Genomic DNA, 15,041 nt, shown 5'->3' on the forward strand with positions numbered 1-15,041 from the left:
AAAGGGATAATCTCTCTCAAAGATAATGTAACCTTGTAATAAAGAACAATATTAATACTTTATATATAACTACAGTTGACCCTTGAACAACATGGATTTGAATGTTATGGGTCCACTTACACAGACACTTATACAGAATTACGTGATCCATGTTGGTTGAATCTGCAGATACAGAACTGCAGATAGGAGGGCCCGACTGTAAAGTTACAGGTGGATTTTTGACTCTCAGGGGTTGGCACTCCTAACACCTGCGTTGTTCAAGGGTCAACTTTATACAGAACTGTATACTAAATAAAGCAATTCCACAGTGTATTGTATATAAATATATAGAAATACATAATTTATTTGATCTCGGTGGAATGGGTAGATTATTCTCTTTCATTGGGTAGAATGGCATGCCACTGGCAATTGCTAAATATCTACACATGCTGAAGGTGGCACTGAAATGACTACTGCACATGTGCTCCAAATTTTAAGTTTGGATTCATGCCAAAATAGACTAGGTTGACATCTGCTTCTCCTGTGTATGTATAATGTTGGATTCAGAGGCCAATCAGAGAGATCTGGACAGTAACACTGAGGGTCAAGTGAAAAATATAAGGTAAAGAATAATGGAATCAGTAAAACCACCTGATAATTTTATAGACTTCGAAAGGAAAAGGGAGACTTAAGGAAATCGAAGGTGTGAACTCTTCTTCCCACTCTTTTTCTTTCTTTCTTTTTGCTTCTTTCTTCTTCTTCTTCTTCTTTTTTTTTTTTCCCCCAGGAGTTTATAAAGAAACTTTTAGAGAGAAATTTTGGGTGTCATTTGTTCCCAGTAAATACTTGGCACATTTACAGGGAGATGAGAGGAAAAGGCATAGATTGATAACAGGGGAAGAGGTGGTAGGCCAAATGTGGGCCAGCTAATACAATTTTATTGGCCAAGAAAAAACAAAAAGTCTCTGGCCTAAATTTCTTCTGAAGACTATTTATAAGACTTTCCTATCTGGTACCTTTATTTTCTCTGGGCAAATTTTACAAATTTCATTTGGTTACCTAAATAAACTTCTGCCAGAAACCAAGACAGGACCATTAATCTCATCTGCTAACAGTGAACTTAAGTCAGGAATTGAAATTTCCTTCCTTGAGGCAACAACCAGGTGACTACACCAATCAGCTCTACTATCTCATCCAATCTAAACAGGATGACTCGGGATACATGCTGAATATTAACATCTCAAGTTCTTGACCTGACATCCCATCTTCAGGGTACTACGTTTAGCAGAAAATCTGAACGGAACTCAAGTAATGCAGTAATAGCCTTGCTTGAAATGCAGAATCTCGCTCAAGAAAACAGATGGAAACTGTAGTTAACAAAAATCTTTCTCCATTTTTCAGACTACAACAAGAAATGAAACCAGGTCTTTAATGCTTTTAATCCTGCTCCATCTATTCATTACTATGAGAATTTGCTAAAGAATTGAGGAAACCTACCAGGCATAGACTCTCCTGGGTTGACATTAACTAAAATTTACAGTAATGTCAAAGTAGGATCTTGCAGTAATATTTCATTTGCTCTGGCAAAGTTTTAATCTAAAATATTGAGGAAAATTCAGCATTCAGCACTATCCAATGTATCTGCCTGCTTTTGACTAGTTAACATGTTAATCAAGAAAAGGGTTGTGCTGTCCAAACTATTAGATAAGCTATTTGGAAAAGAAAAAAAATATTTGTCTATGAATTTGTGGATGAAATGTTTCCAAGAAGAAATTACAAATGGGCCCTATTTTAGTTCCCTCCTATTATGAATGACAGGTTTAACATTCTTAGAAACCCTAAGAATATAATGACTACATCTTTAAAAGCCTCTAGGGATGATTGTACATTAATGTATCAGAGTCAGTAAATTATTTATCTATAAATTAATCTTTCTAAACAGATTTCCACCCCCTTCAAATTGAAAGCTAAACTTTGGAGTCTCTATTTCAGCAACTTTATATCTGAAGAGCCTACATCTGTAAAAACATTTCTAATGAAAACATGAAGACAACCCCCAGAGAAGCAAATAAAATGAGATTTAAGTATATAGCAGCCTTTCTACAGTTACATTCCTAACAATAGTGGAGTCTAATTTGATGCCAAATAGAGGTTATATAACAAAATCAGTAAGCACTCTGGTTCTTTGGGTCTCAGTGCAAAATGTAGGTCCTTAAACAATTCCGTCTGTGTTTTCACATTGCTACCAAGATGGAGGAGTTACATCTTTGTGGGCCAAGTCACAGAAGCAGAGGGCCCACTGCATGCTGAAAAGTCTGGGCTCCAAGAGGCCTTTGTCCCAGTTACCAAAACACAAGTATCAAAGTTGAATTTTCACACCGTGGTAAAAGGGATCCGCCTAGACTTTATTTCAGCACTCTAATATAATCCATTTCATCAGTTAACAATACCACCAACTGAAAATAAGACTCACTCCAAGAAAAGGATACTAAACCCAATTTAGAGAACTAGTAATCCACTGTGAAAAATTATCACTTAAGTTTATGTCCATGGTCTGGACTATTTGATTCATTAAAACAACCAGTATTTTTTGTTGTTGTTGTTGTTGGTTTCAAGTTTGTTGTCATGATGCTTTTTCAAAAGTATCATAAGACCTGAATTTTCTAACACAAGACGGCATTACAATCCCAAGTTTCAAGGATCCTCTGATTTACCTTTAGAAGCTGGGATGAAAAAGAAGCCATTAATTTTCACTAATTTCAGATTTTGCTAACAAAGGTGCTGCCACCATGTAATGAAGTATCTGACCCATTCCTACAATCAAAGGACAAGATAATTCTCAAAAATGGCTTGGGAGGAGATTCATGTGCAGAAAACTTCAGGGCTTAAATATTGGGTAGGCAGATTTGAAGCAAACATTCTTTTAAATTGTGGTAAACTATAACACCAAAATTTTAATAATTTTTAAGTGTACAACTTAGTGGCATTAAATATATTCACAATGCTGCAGCATGTGGGAGTGTTGACTACAAGGACGTATCAAGGCACTGCTGGAACACCTTAAGAATCCACATCATCATCCTAACAGAAACTCTACCTATTCAACTAGAACTCCCCATTCCTGCACCTGCCCCAACCCCTCCCCAGGTAACTTCCGGTCCACCTTCTACCTCAGCGCATTGAAGGTAGGCATATTTGTAAAAGGCCAAGGACTTCCCACTGTGGCACAGAGGAAATGAATCCAACTAGTATCCATGAGGATGGAGGTTCAATCCCGGTCTCTGCTCAGTGGGTCGGAGATCCGGCGTTGCTGTGAGCGGTGGCATAGGTTGCAGGCGCAGCTTGGATCTGGCATTGCTGTGGCTGTGGCACAGGCTGGCGGCTACAGCTCAGATTTGACCCCTAGCCTGGGAACTTCCATATGCCTCGGGGTGGCCCTAAAAAGCAAAAAAGTAAAAGTAAAAAAGCCAAACAATCTAACAACCAAACCCCTTGATTTCAGTAGGGCCCGGGCAGTGAGGCCAGGAGAGCCTATTTTCCCACACCTCAGTCATCATTAATTTTTATACCTATTTTGAACCGACAGATCATACACGAATTTTCCTCATGTATTTCTTCATGACTATAGCAAGTACTGAGTGCCTACAGGGTGGAGGCTCTGTTTAGGCCTGGTGTGTGGCAGAAAGTAAGACAGACCTAACAAATCTCTGCCCTCATGGACCTTATATTCTGGTTACCCATGCTTCTCACTATGCTGACTCTGTAAATCATGTGGGAAAGTGTGCAGTTTTGATAGGATACCAGAGCGTGACACATGCCTTTGTATCAGTCCATTTCTAGTACCACAGGCCTGCTCAGGGGGTTTTATTGCATCAGAACATGATCCATTTTCAGTCACTTTTTCACTGTTTTTGGTCACTTCTGAACTAGGGAATAGACAATAGACTAGCTGAACTGTATTAACTGATTGATGAATATTATACCCTCATATTGTCCTTCTGAATCTTTGTATCATTTAACATCAGATAAAATGCTATCTACCCTAGAAGCTGGGCAAAGAAAAATGCTTCAGGTTCCCAATTTCAAATCTCACCCTTGGAATTTCATTTATATGAAATGTCCAAAATAGGCAAAGCCACAGAGATAGAAAGGAGACTAGTGGTTGCCAGGGGCTGGGGGTGGGGGAAAAAGGGGATGATTGCTAGTAAGTGTGGAGTTTCTTTGGGGGACGATGAAAACATTTCAGTATCAGTAGTGATGACGGCACGACCACGTGAACATACTAAAAACTTCTGAATTGCATACCTTAAAATGGTGAATCCTTCATATATATAATGGTATATGAATTATATCAATAAAAAACAAGTTAGATATTCAGTCGAGCCAGGCATCATCGTAGTGAGAGGCCAGATTTTAAAAGTCCATGCATAGCTACCAGAGGACCTTTCTTATAGACCGTAAGAACTAGGTCACTCAGTCCCTCCTGAGGTGGTTGAAGACAAGCAGTATGTCCTAGGAGGAGCTGAGGCCTCAGATTCAGGCTGAATAGCATCAGGCCAGAGCAGTGAGTGGATGGGAAGGTCATGTGGTTAGACTAGTCTATCGTACTTAGGCTGTTCAAGCAGTACCTCGATAGGTCCTTAAATCATAATCAAAACTCCCACATCTATAGGATGCCACAGGCTCCCAGGTGTTCAAAGATCACTAGGATATGCCTGTAAAGGAACTCTTCGAGTTTACAGACAAGGCACCACATCTACCTGGAAGACAAGATACATCTCCTGTGTAGGACGTGCTAGCCTTAGACTAGGAAACTAGGCTTTCTCCAAGAAAAGGAGTCACAAACATTTTAGAGGTAAATTTTGTTTCACATTAATTATCTGATGACAGGAGTTCCCATCGTGGCGCAGAGGAAACGAATCTGACTTGGAACCATGAGGTTGCGGGTTCGATCCCTGGCCTTGCTGAGTGGGATCCGGTGTTGCCCTGAGCTGTGGCATGGGTCGCAGACACGGCTCAGATCTGGTGTTGCTGTGGCATACGCCAGCAGCTACAGCTCCGATTAGACCCCTAGGCTGGGAACCTCCAAATGCCGTGGGTGCGGCCCTTGAAAAGACAGAAGACCAAAATAAAATAAAATATATGACGACAGGTCAGCTGTTACATACAGTGCTGAGGAGACTTACTCACTCACCTTCTCTTGCTTGGTCATTCATTCATCTAACTGTGGTCATACTCAACCCCTAGGCACTGATGATAACTTAGGAAAAGAATCAGTGCACAAACATTAAATGCCACTTACAAATGAAAGGGTTGTTGCTGAAGGCCCACAAAAAGGTGTTAAAATTTCAGACTCTCCAATCCATTTTGGGAAATATAAAAACATCTGCAACATCAGCATTTGAAAACCAAAAATACAAAGTGGCTCGATCCAGTGAGTGCCAAACACTTGCCCATTCCACTTAAAAGTAACTGACTACTCAGAAACCCCAAGATGCACACAATTCTGAGTTTTATTTGTTAAAATACATAGCCAAAAGATCATTTCACAGAAGGCAAACCACACATCCATTTTAGAAACGTCCTTTCTGTTTCTCTAAATCTAAGGCCCCCTCTAGTGTTTGAAAACAGTCACATTGCAGCACACAATGCAATTGAAGGCACAGCCATAATATTTTACCCGAGACCTTTGGAAACAAACAAAAAAAATACTTCTGTTCATGTGGCACAAAAATCAATGAGAGAAAATGACTAGCCATAATTAATATCTCACATTCCTGCTATAATTCACATATGCATTATTCTCTCATTCAGTAATTTCTCTCTTTACTGTTGGGTTGTTTTTAGATTAATACTTGTTAATAAGGGACAAAATATATAAAGCGTGCAGGGACTTTACTTTCCTAAACAAGAAATATACTTCCATGAAACCAACAGAAAATTTAGGTTATCAAATAGCCTCTTCTGCTTTTGTAGAAGTTTTATCAGTAAATAGTATACACTTCCTAAAGTATATAATACTTAAATGTATTATATTTGGGAATAAGAAATTTTAACTATTTCAAGACTCACCTAAATCTGTGAATTTGCTAATAAACCTTCCGAGTACCCTGTTAAAGAAGGTGGAAAGTGTTGCTTAGAGGGTAAATGCTGACTTGGAAGAATGCGATGTAAAGGAATTCTTGAAAATTTATACTGACATGGCACTACGTAAATCCAGTGACTTAATCGCAGGTGCTTTTTATAAAAGACTGAGGAGTAAAAAATACTAGGTTTTCACTTTACTTTCTTAACTAGTGCATTTATGTGTCTGTTTTCATGTTAAAACAGAGGGTCAAACGGAGGGTTTAAGTTAACAAGTAGTATTACTATTACTGGAAAATGAAACCTCTATTTTCAACAAAAGAAAACAATGCAGTCTTGAGCAGGAGACTGACAGGGAAGACCTTATTAAGCTACTGCTTCTTATTCTTAAAAATTAAGAGTACGCTAAAAATTTGAAAATTCAATAGCTGAAACAAATTTAATCTGCATTAACTTTATTTAAATAAATGACTAGTTTGTCACTCAACAGATCACGTATGGCTTTTCTGCATTGGTCCTGCTTTCTGTTTTCAAACTCGTCACCTGCAAATGTTGCAAGTTAAAAAAACTGATAATCTAAAATGAATTAAATAAAACTAGACACATTTACAAAAGACCTCAACTTTTTAAGGTAATGTCCATTCAAATAAACAGGAGAGCATTTTTAAAGTGCAACATACACTCTTTTGGCTCAACATACAAAATTATATAAGTGGAAATTACAGTCATTCCTCTGAGAACAAATTTAGTAACAAGCTGTTTTGAAAGTTAGCCCTGAAATGTTAAATTATGAGAAACACTGAAAAGTCGTTTAAAATGAGTACATAAAATGTGATTACAAATAAGCCAGAGTGGGAGAGGTAGTAGCATAAAGTAAATAAAATCAAATAAATACTATACAATAACATACAAAATTCTGCTTATAAAAAAACTGAAAATTACATTTTAAAACATCCGTTATCCCTTCTTTCAGGGCTTTACAATTAAAATTGAGACCTGCAGTCTAAAGATTTTCCAAATGGTATTAATTACTGGCATTGTTTCTGGCCAAAACCTCTCTGATCTGTCGGTCGAGTTCACTTATTATTCGATCCTCGTGATTATACACACCCGTCCTCATCAAAGTATCCCTTTCTTCTATGAGGCGAGTCAAGTAGTCATCCAAGCCTTCTTCCAAGGCAGTGCCATGTGAGCCATCCATTTTTCCACTCGCAATCTCTCTGGAATCCTGGTTCTGTTTTTGTTCTTGTTGCCTTAACCTGTGAAGTCAGGAACAAATGCCACTCGAGCAGGCAACAAACACTGTTTTGGTTTTTGGTTAACGATACCACTTAAAACCAAAATGATTTAATGGCAAAATACACTTTTTAGTAATATTTTCAGGAAGAAAACAAAAACTACTTGGCTAGCCAGAGTTATTAGTACACTTAGAAAAGATGGTTTTAAAAATAATACTTGTTTTTCTAACTGTAAAGTACCTCAAATCTAGAAATTCTGGAAATGTGCAGAAAAGAAAATCATTATAATCATATCCAGAGATAACCAATCTGAGTAATAATTTTCTGTTTCTTTTCAATTAAAAGACGCATGCATTTTAAATGCATTTTTTTCTAAAAAGTTAGTCATACTATATATGCAGTGCTGTATGTTTATCACTTACTAATGTAATGAATATTGTCCTCTATCAGTAAAGTGTTCTACGTGGTTTGTAACAGTCCATCATTTGGATGTATTATTACTTAATCATTCTTGATTGTTGATCTTTAGGTTGTTTTATTAAACCTTGGTTATTGTTTTCTGAACATAAAACTTGATGCTAAATTCATCCCACAAACATTTCTTCACACCAAACAGTGCTAGGTTATGGGGATGGTGCAGTGAATCAAGAAGAAAAGTTCCTGTTATTACAAAGCTTATCATCACTAATTATGCACATAAAGTGAAATTCTACAGATGTGAATTCAAAGGGCATATACATTTTAGGAGTTTATATGGATACCTTCAAGTGTTCTTATGGTGATAATATCTAAGAGATGAAAAAGGGGAGCAGATGCCAGCTTGGGATCTGGGTAATTCCAATGGAATACTCTCAATCATATTACCTTGAAAATGGAGAGTGTACTTGGTATGACTATCATTTAGTAAGTGTACACGGAGCACACTAGTAAATTTGGACATGGAGTAGGTTTTAATTTAATTTGGAATGTACAACTACGAGAAAACTTTATATTGCTATGTGACTGGCTACAAAATATTTTAATTTGCGACTCCTCCTAAATTTTGTCTTTTTAAAAGATAAAAAGCAGTTGAGTCTAAGCCCCTGCTTCCAGATGATCATCATACTAAAGTGAGCCAGTGTGAACCAATCCACTTTTGCCTTCGCACATGGCGTGGGGGAGAAGGAGGAAGAGCCGGTGAAGAGTGAGTGTCCTGAACGGCCAGACAAGGAGCACGGGGCCCTGGAAAGAGTGCAGGATCATGGGTGGTATACCTTTCTGTTTGTTCAGATGACGCTCTGAAACTTCAGAATGACTCCTAAGACTCCCCACAGAACAAGAAACTGAGGTATACAGTCCAAGAAAGACACCAAACACTTCCATCTGTTCTAAGAAAAAAGCCTAAACAGCGATAGCCCGGTGCTTTGGGACTGGGGTGGAATACTGGTAAAATTGAGCATACTGGTAAAATTATGAGGTTGAATATAAGAGATTTCTGGATAGCTTTTTCTCATACTCTTTAACTCTTACAGCCCTCTTGGAGGAAGAGAGCCTCTGGGTAGATTAATGACACACAATGACAAACTATGTACCAGGAAGTTCAACCATTTTCCTGTTCATGTGTCTATTATGCATGAAAGACAAAATGGAATTTTTTCACAACTGAGAGATGACCCCTACCAAATCTTTCCTAAAATGCAAACCATCATTTATTGTCACAACAGAATTTTAGAACCCTGCAGCTGAAGAAGCCCATAAAGTTATCCAAGGAAACTCTACCTCCCTGACAAACACTATGTGTAGACTCCACTCACCCAGCTTTAAGTCACTTGGAACCTGCTCTTTTGTAAGTGCTCTGTTAGGTCCTTCTACGTTCCAATAACTGGCTATGATTCTGTTCACAAGAATATCCTACTTAATTCTTGTTTACATGCTAAGCCTCCAGATATTTGAACAAAGCTTTGCCCAAGAGTTAGTTCCCTACAAGTTCAGTATACTCGCCTAACCAATTTTGGTCCCACTCCTTTGGATACTCTCTAGGTGGCTGATTTCCCCTTAGAGTGTGTTGCACACTGGTAAGAACAACCCAGAGAACACTCCTTTCTACAAATGTCCCTAACTGCACTAGCTCTTTGGCAGTCAAGTCACACTGTTTCATCAGTAGCCACGTAAATCCTCCTAACCTTCCTTCTAATAACTGTTTTACTATATCTTGCCCATCACTAAAGAGCTTTTTCTTTTTCTTTTCTTTTCCCACTGTACAGCAAGGGGGTCAAGTTATCCCTGCATGTATACATTTTTTATTTTTTCCCCACCCTTTGTTCTGTTGCAACATGAGTATCTAGACATAGTTCTCAATGCTACTCAGCAGGATCTCCTTGTAAATAAATCTATTCTAAGTTGTGTCTGATAACCCCAAGCTCCTGATCCCTCCTACTCCCTCCCTCTCCCATCAGGCAGCCACAAGTCTATTAAGTCCATGATTTTAAAGAGGTTTTTCTTATAATTTACACAGAAAACTCCACTTGTTTCTAATACACTTAATCTTGCTGATTTCATTCTCCCTAAATCTCAATTTATTAAGATAGTAATAAGATTCAATTTTGCATGATCTGTACATTTGATAGGCAAATGCCTATCTTCATTTAAGCATATGTCTGTGCTTAGAAACCAGCCTTAATGTATATTTGCTAAACTAGATAAAAAAGTGCTATATATGTCAGAAAATTTTAGAAGGCAAGATGAATGCTGTAATAAACTTGTAATATCTTCCAAATTGATGATGGAGTAGACATGAAATAAGCCTCTGCTGAATAAAAGAGAGCAGCATGAATTGAGCCCTGCAGCAAGCGCCACAGACCTTCACCTTTCCAAGGTCTGATATTTATAAGTTAATTTTCTAAAGGCAGTTGTGTAATTCAGCTCCTAACTAATTTAATATAGTGACCGAATCTTCCCAGTTCATAGCGGGATATATCGGGGGATATTTTGTTAAATGTGTATGCCATGTACTCAACTGGATCCTCCCCGAACTCACGCTGAAGCCCCAACCCACAATGTGATGGTACCTGGAGACAAGGCCTTCGGGAGTTGACTGGTCTAAGTGAGATCATGGGTGGGACCTTAGGATAACATTGGTGCCCTCACTAGACGAGAAGGGAAATCTTGTGAGGGCAGAGGGAAAAGCGGGCTGATTACAGGCCAGGAAGAGAGTCCTTATTAACCAGGCTGCTATCTCGATCATGAACTTTTAGCCTCCAGAACTGTGAGAAGTACATTTGTTGTTTAAGCCACCCTATCTATGGTATTTCGTTAGGCCAGCCTGAGCTAAGACAGCATGCTTTGCTGAAATAAAAATACTAGTCTCCTGAAAAACTAAGTTAAGTCTTCCAGTAAACTCCCCTCCAAAAGGACAGTAATGAGGTCTTATACTTTTTCCTCATGATTACTTTTCTAACATGGAATACTGATAAAATTGTAGCTAAGATGAACATGACTCAAAAGAGAAGCCAGTATTGCAGAGTAGTTAAAAATACAACTTCTAGAATAAGATCTGAACTCTGGTCCCATGATTTACTAGCTGTGTGACCTTGGAAAGAGTACTCAAATCCATTTAATTCTCAGTTTCCTCATCTCTAAATGGGGATAATATTGATCTCAAAAAATTACCGTGAAGACAAAAAAACGGACACCATAGTGACAGCTCAGTAAATAACAGCTACCATATTATTTATATTAATAATGTAATAATATTTTTCATTATTAAACAATATAAGGAATTTCAAATTCAGTATAATCTCTTACTTTGAAATAGTAGCAGTTATCCTGAAATAGTCACAAGGGAAATAAAACTTAAAGTACTAATGCTGTGAGTAGAAACAAAAGAGCTAAACAGATTTGTAACAGACTTCATGGCAAAAAATGTAAGTGCAATGATCTCTGGCATAGATTTTTCCATAGATTTTTCTTTGTTCTGTCTTTTTGTCTTTTTAGGGCTGCACACATGGCATATGGAGCTTCCCAGGCTAGGGGTCCAATCAGAGCTACAGCTGCTGGCCTACACCACAGCCAGAGCATCGTGGGCTGCAAGCTGCGACTGCAACCTACACCACAGCTCATGGCAACGCCAGATCCTTAACCCACTGAGGGAGGCCAGGGATCGAGCCTGCAACCTCATGGTTACTAGTCGGGTTCGTAACCACTGAGCCACGACCGGAAGTCTTTTTCTTTTTTTAAATATCGGTCTTTTTTTTTTGTCTTTTGTCTTTTTATGGCCATACCCATGGCATATGGAGGTTCCTAGGCTAGGTGTCGAATTGGAACTACAGCTGCTGGCCTACACCACAGCCACAACATGGGATCCGAGCTGCATCTGCGACTCACACCACAGCTCAAGGTAATGCCGAATCCTTAACTCACTGAGAGAGGCCAGGAATTGAACCTGAGCCCTCATGGATACTAGTCAGGGTGGTTAACCACTGAGCCACGATGGGAACTCCTGGCATAGATTCTTCTATTGCAGAAGTGAGCTGTGTTTTATATATGATGTACCTTATTCTTGAAAGACCTGATGGTGTACTTTATGTGGACCAATGACCTATGAAAAAGTTGTTCTATTTGAACTCCTGTTTTTGTATGAAAAAAAAAAAAAGGAATCGTTTGGTTACTTCACCTGTTCAGTTCATTTCTTATATCCAACAATTCTTGTCTCTCGGTTTTCACTGTATCTTTTTCCTCAGCAGCCAGGTAACGTAGTCTCATCTGTTCCAATTCTTCCTGCTGTTTTTTAAGACGAGCCATTTGACTTTCTTGTTCCCGCTTGAAAGAAACAAGCCAGATCTCTAATGTTAGGAATAAATACATTTATATGACTTTGACTTGTGATTACTATAATCATACTTAACGGTATCCAATGACAGAGCCACACACTGCAGATTCTATGAGTCACATTATTACATAGAAATGCCCAGGTTTTCTTTACCAGCTCTTTCTGTGATTTCTCTTGTTATAAGCTGTAAACATTCATGGCCCACTCAGGGACTGAGGGTAGCTGAATATCTAAGATGATGGAAGTAAAAGGCAACAAAGAGTCTGCTTGTCAACACAATGAGTGGTCACAGGACCAAAGCTACGGGAATATCTAAGAAACAATTATATAAAATCATCTAAGAAACTATACTTATACAAAGAAGTGGTAAATTATATGAAATAATTACATAAAATACAAATTAAACAAAGAGGTACCAAGAAAATGTCAGTAACTATTCCTGTACCGGAAGCTCCTCTGTTTCCTCCCAGTCACTGATCACTCATCCTTTACCAAAGACCACAGCTACCCTAATTTCCAACCCTACAAGTAAGTTTTCACTGCTCTGAACTCTGTACAAACGGAACTGTACAGTATATATTACTTTATACCTGGCTTCTTTCACTTAACATTGTTTTTCATATTCATTTGTATTATGCATCGTTGATGGTTCCACATTACACATACTCTATGGGATGAATATACAATCTATTCATGCCACTGCTGAGGGACATTTTGGTTGGTTTTTAGTTCTCTATTATAAAGCTGATGTGAACACTATGGTATATACCTTTTCCCATAAAATTGTAGGCATTTCTACTGAGTATATACCTATGATTCAAACTGCTGGGTCACAGAGTATGAGGATTTCAGTATTAGTAAATACTGTCAATTTTCACAGTAGTAGCACTAATTTGTACTTTCATGTACACATTCCAGTGCTGTACATTCTTACCAATAAATACTTAGTAGTATCAAATCTGTTTCATTTAAACCATTCTGATAGGTTAGAGTAGTAGTTATCTCATGATTATATTTTGCATTTTTTTTAAATATTAATGAAGTTGAACGTTTTAATATTTTTAATTGGATTTTTATTCTAAAAAGTTCCTGTTCAACCATTTGGCTCTTTGCTCTAGTTGGCTATCTGTCTTTCCTTATTGGTATGTTTGTAGTTCTTTATATATAAAGGATAAGTCCTTTATCAATTATCTAAACTACAAATATTTTCCACTATCGTTTGTTTCGTCTTTTACTCCATTAATGGTGTTTTTTACCTAATGTTAACATGGTCCAAATTTATTTATTCTTCACTGGCTAGAGCTCTCTAGGTCCAATTTAGGGAAATTTTTGCCTGCCTCAGTTTTAAAGATACTCTTTTGATGTTCCTCTCTTGAAACTTCGTTTAGATCAAAAAATCATTTGCAATTGTTTCTGTGGATACTAAGATCAGGTTTCTTTTCCTCCTGATAGAGGGGACCAACTGACCTAGCAACATTTACTGAAAAACAACTCTTTGCCCCAATGCTTGGCAGTGTCACCTGTATCACCTACATCCTTTTATGTATGAGTTTGTTTCTGGATTCTCTATCCTTGCATTAAACTTTACTATCTTAATTGCTGTAACTCTTGTTATAGACTTCTGTCTTAAACTTTTTTTATTCTTGACTGCTATATTTTCATATAAATATTAATTTCTAGGGTGGAATAAAAAAGGCCTGCTTGAACTAATTGTGATTATGCTGAATCAATTTGGCCAAAACATTATCTTTACAATATTGAGTCTTCGATCAGTGAATAGTTTACCTCTCCAATTATTCATGTCTTCCTTAATTTTGTTTAATAACATTTTACACTTTCCTATGTATTAAAATAGTATATTTTTTCAGTTTTTTTATAGTGAAGTACAGCTGATGTGCAGTGTTGCTAGTTTCAGGTGTATAGCAAAGTGATTTCAGTTATACATATTTCCTTTCTTTTTAAGATTCTTTTCCCATATAAGTTGTACAGAATAGTGAGTTCCCTATGCTATACCGTAGGTCCTTGTTGATTATTTTTTATATAGTAGTGTGTCTATGTTAATCCCAAAGTCCAAATTTATCCATCCCCATCACCGTTCCCAAATTTATGGTAACCATAAATTTGTTTTCTAAGTCTGTGAGTCTGTTTCTGTTTGGTTTCTTGTTTGTTTTTTTCCTTTTCTAGGGCCACTTCCTGTGGCATATGGAGGTTCCCAAGCTAAGGGTCTAATTGGAGCTGTAGCTGCTGGCCTATGCCACAGTTACAGCAACACCAGATCTGAGCTGCATCTTCGACCTACACCATAGCGCATAGCAATGCCGGATCCTTAACCCACTGAGCAAGGCCAAGGATCGAACCCACAATCTCATGGTTCCTAGTCAGATTCGTTAACCACTGCGCCACGAAGGGAACCCCAAGTCTGTTTCTGTTTTGTGATACCATATGATATTTGTCTTTCTGTCTGACATATTCTAGTTATGTCATAATGCTGTAAATGGCATTATTTCATTTTTTATGGCTGAGTGATATTTCATTGCATATATGTGCCACATCTTCTCCAGACAGTCCTCCTGTCGACAGACATTTGGGTTGCTTCCATGTCTTGGCCGTGGTAAACAGTGCTGCAATGAACACTGGGGTGCATTTATCTTTTTGAAATGTGGTTTTCTCCAAGTACATGCCCAGGAGTAGGATTACTGGATCATATGGTAGACATAGTTGTAGTCTTTTCCGGAACCTCCATACTCTTCTCCATAGTGGTTGTACCAATCTACATTGTAGGAGGGTTCCCTTTTCTTCAGACCCTCTCCAGCATGTAGACCTTCTGAGGATGACCATTCTGACCAGTGTGAGGTGACACCTCATTGTAGTTTTGATTTGCATTTCTCTAATAATTAGTGATCCTGAGCATCTTTTCATGTGCCTAATGGCCA

At 37.9% G+C, this 15,041-nt stretch overlaps 1 protein-coding gene across 4 annotated transcripts in view; it reads right to left on the reverse strand.

Annotated features, from left to right (window-relative positions):
* Positions 1–5,474: 5,474 nt before the first annotated feature.
* The window catches only part of CEP120 (centrosomal protein 120), an 86,430-nt gene continuing 76,863 nt past the window's right edge, over positions 5,475–15,041 (reverse strand). For 3 of the 4 annotated variants that reach the window (XM_047778509.1, XM_047778510.1, XM_047778508.1), the window contains 2 exons: positions 11,953–12,098; positions 5,475–7,322 (listed from right to left, as the gene is read on the reverse strand). In XM_047778509.1, the coding sequence (XP_047634465.1) occupies positions 7,088–7,322; positions 11,953–12,098 (381 nt within the window). In that variant the 3' untranslated portion in view covers positions 5,475–7,087. Of the gene's footprint in view, positions 7,323–11,952; positions 12,122–15,041 lie in introns of all 4 variants that reach the window. The other variant, XR_007134581.1, reaches the window with a different exon arrangement.

The sequence above is a fragment of the Phacochoerus africanus genome, chromosome 4, assembly GCF_016906955.1.
Source record: "Phacochoerus africanus isolate WHEZ1 chromosome 4, ROS_Pafr_v1, whole genome shotgun sequence".
Lineage (NCBI taxonomy): Eukaryota > Metazoa > Chordata > Mammalia > Artiodactyla > Suidae > Phacochoerus > Phacochoerus africanus.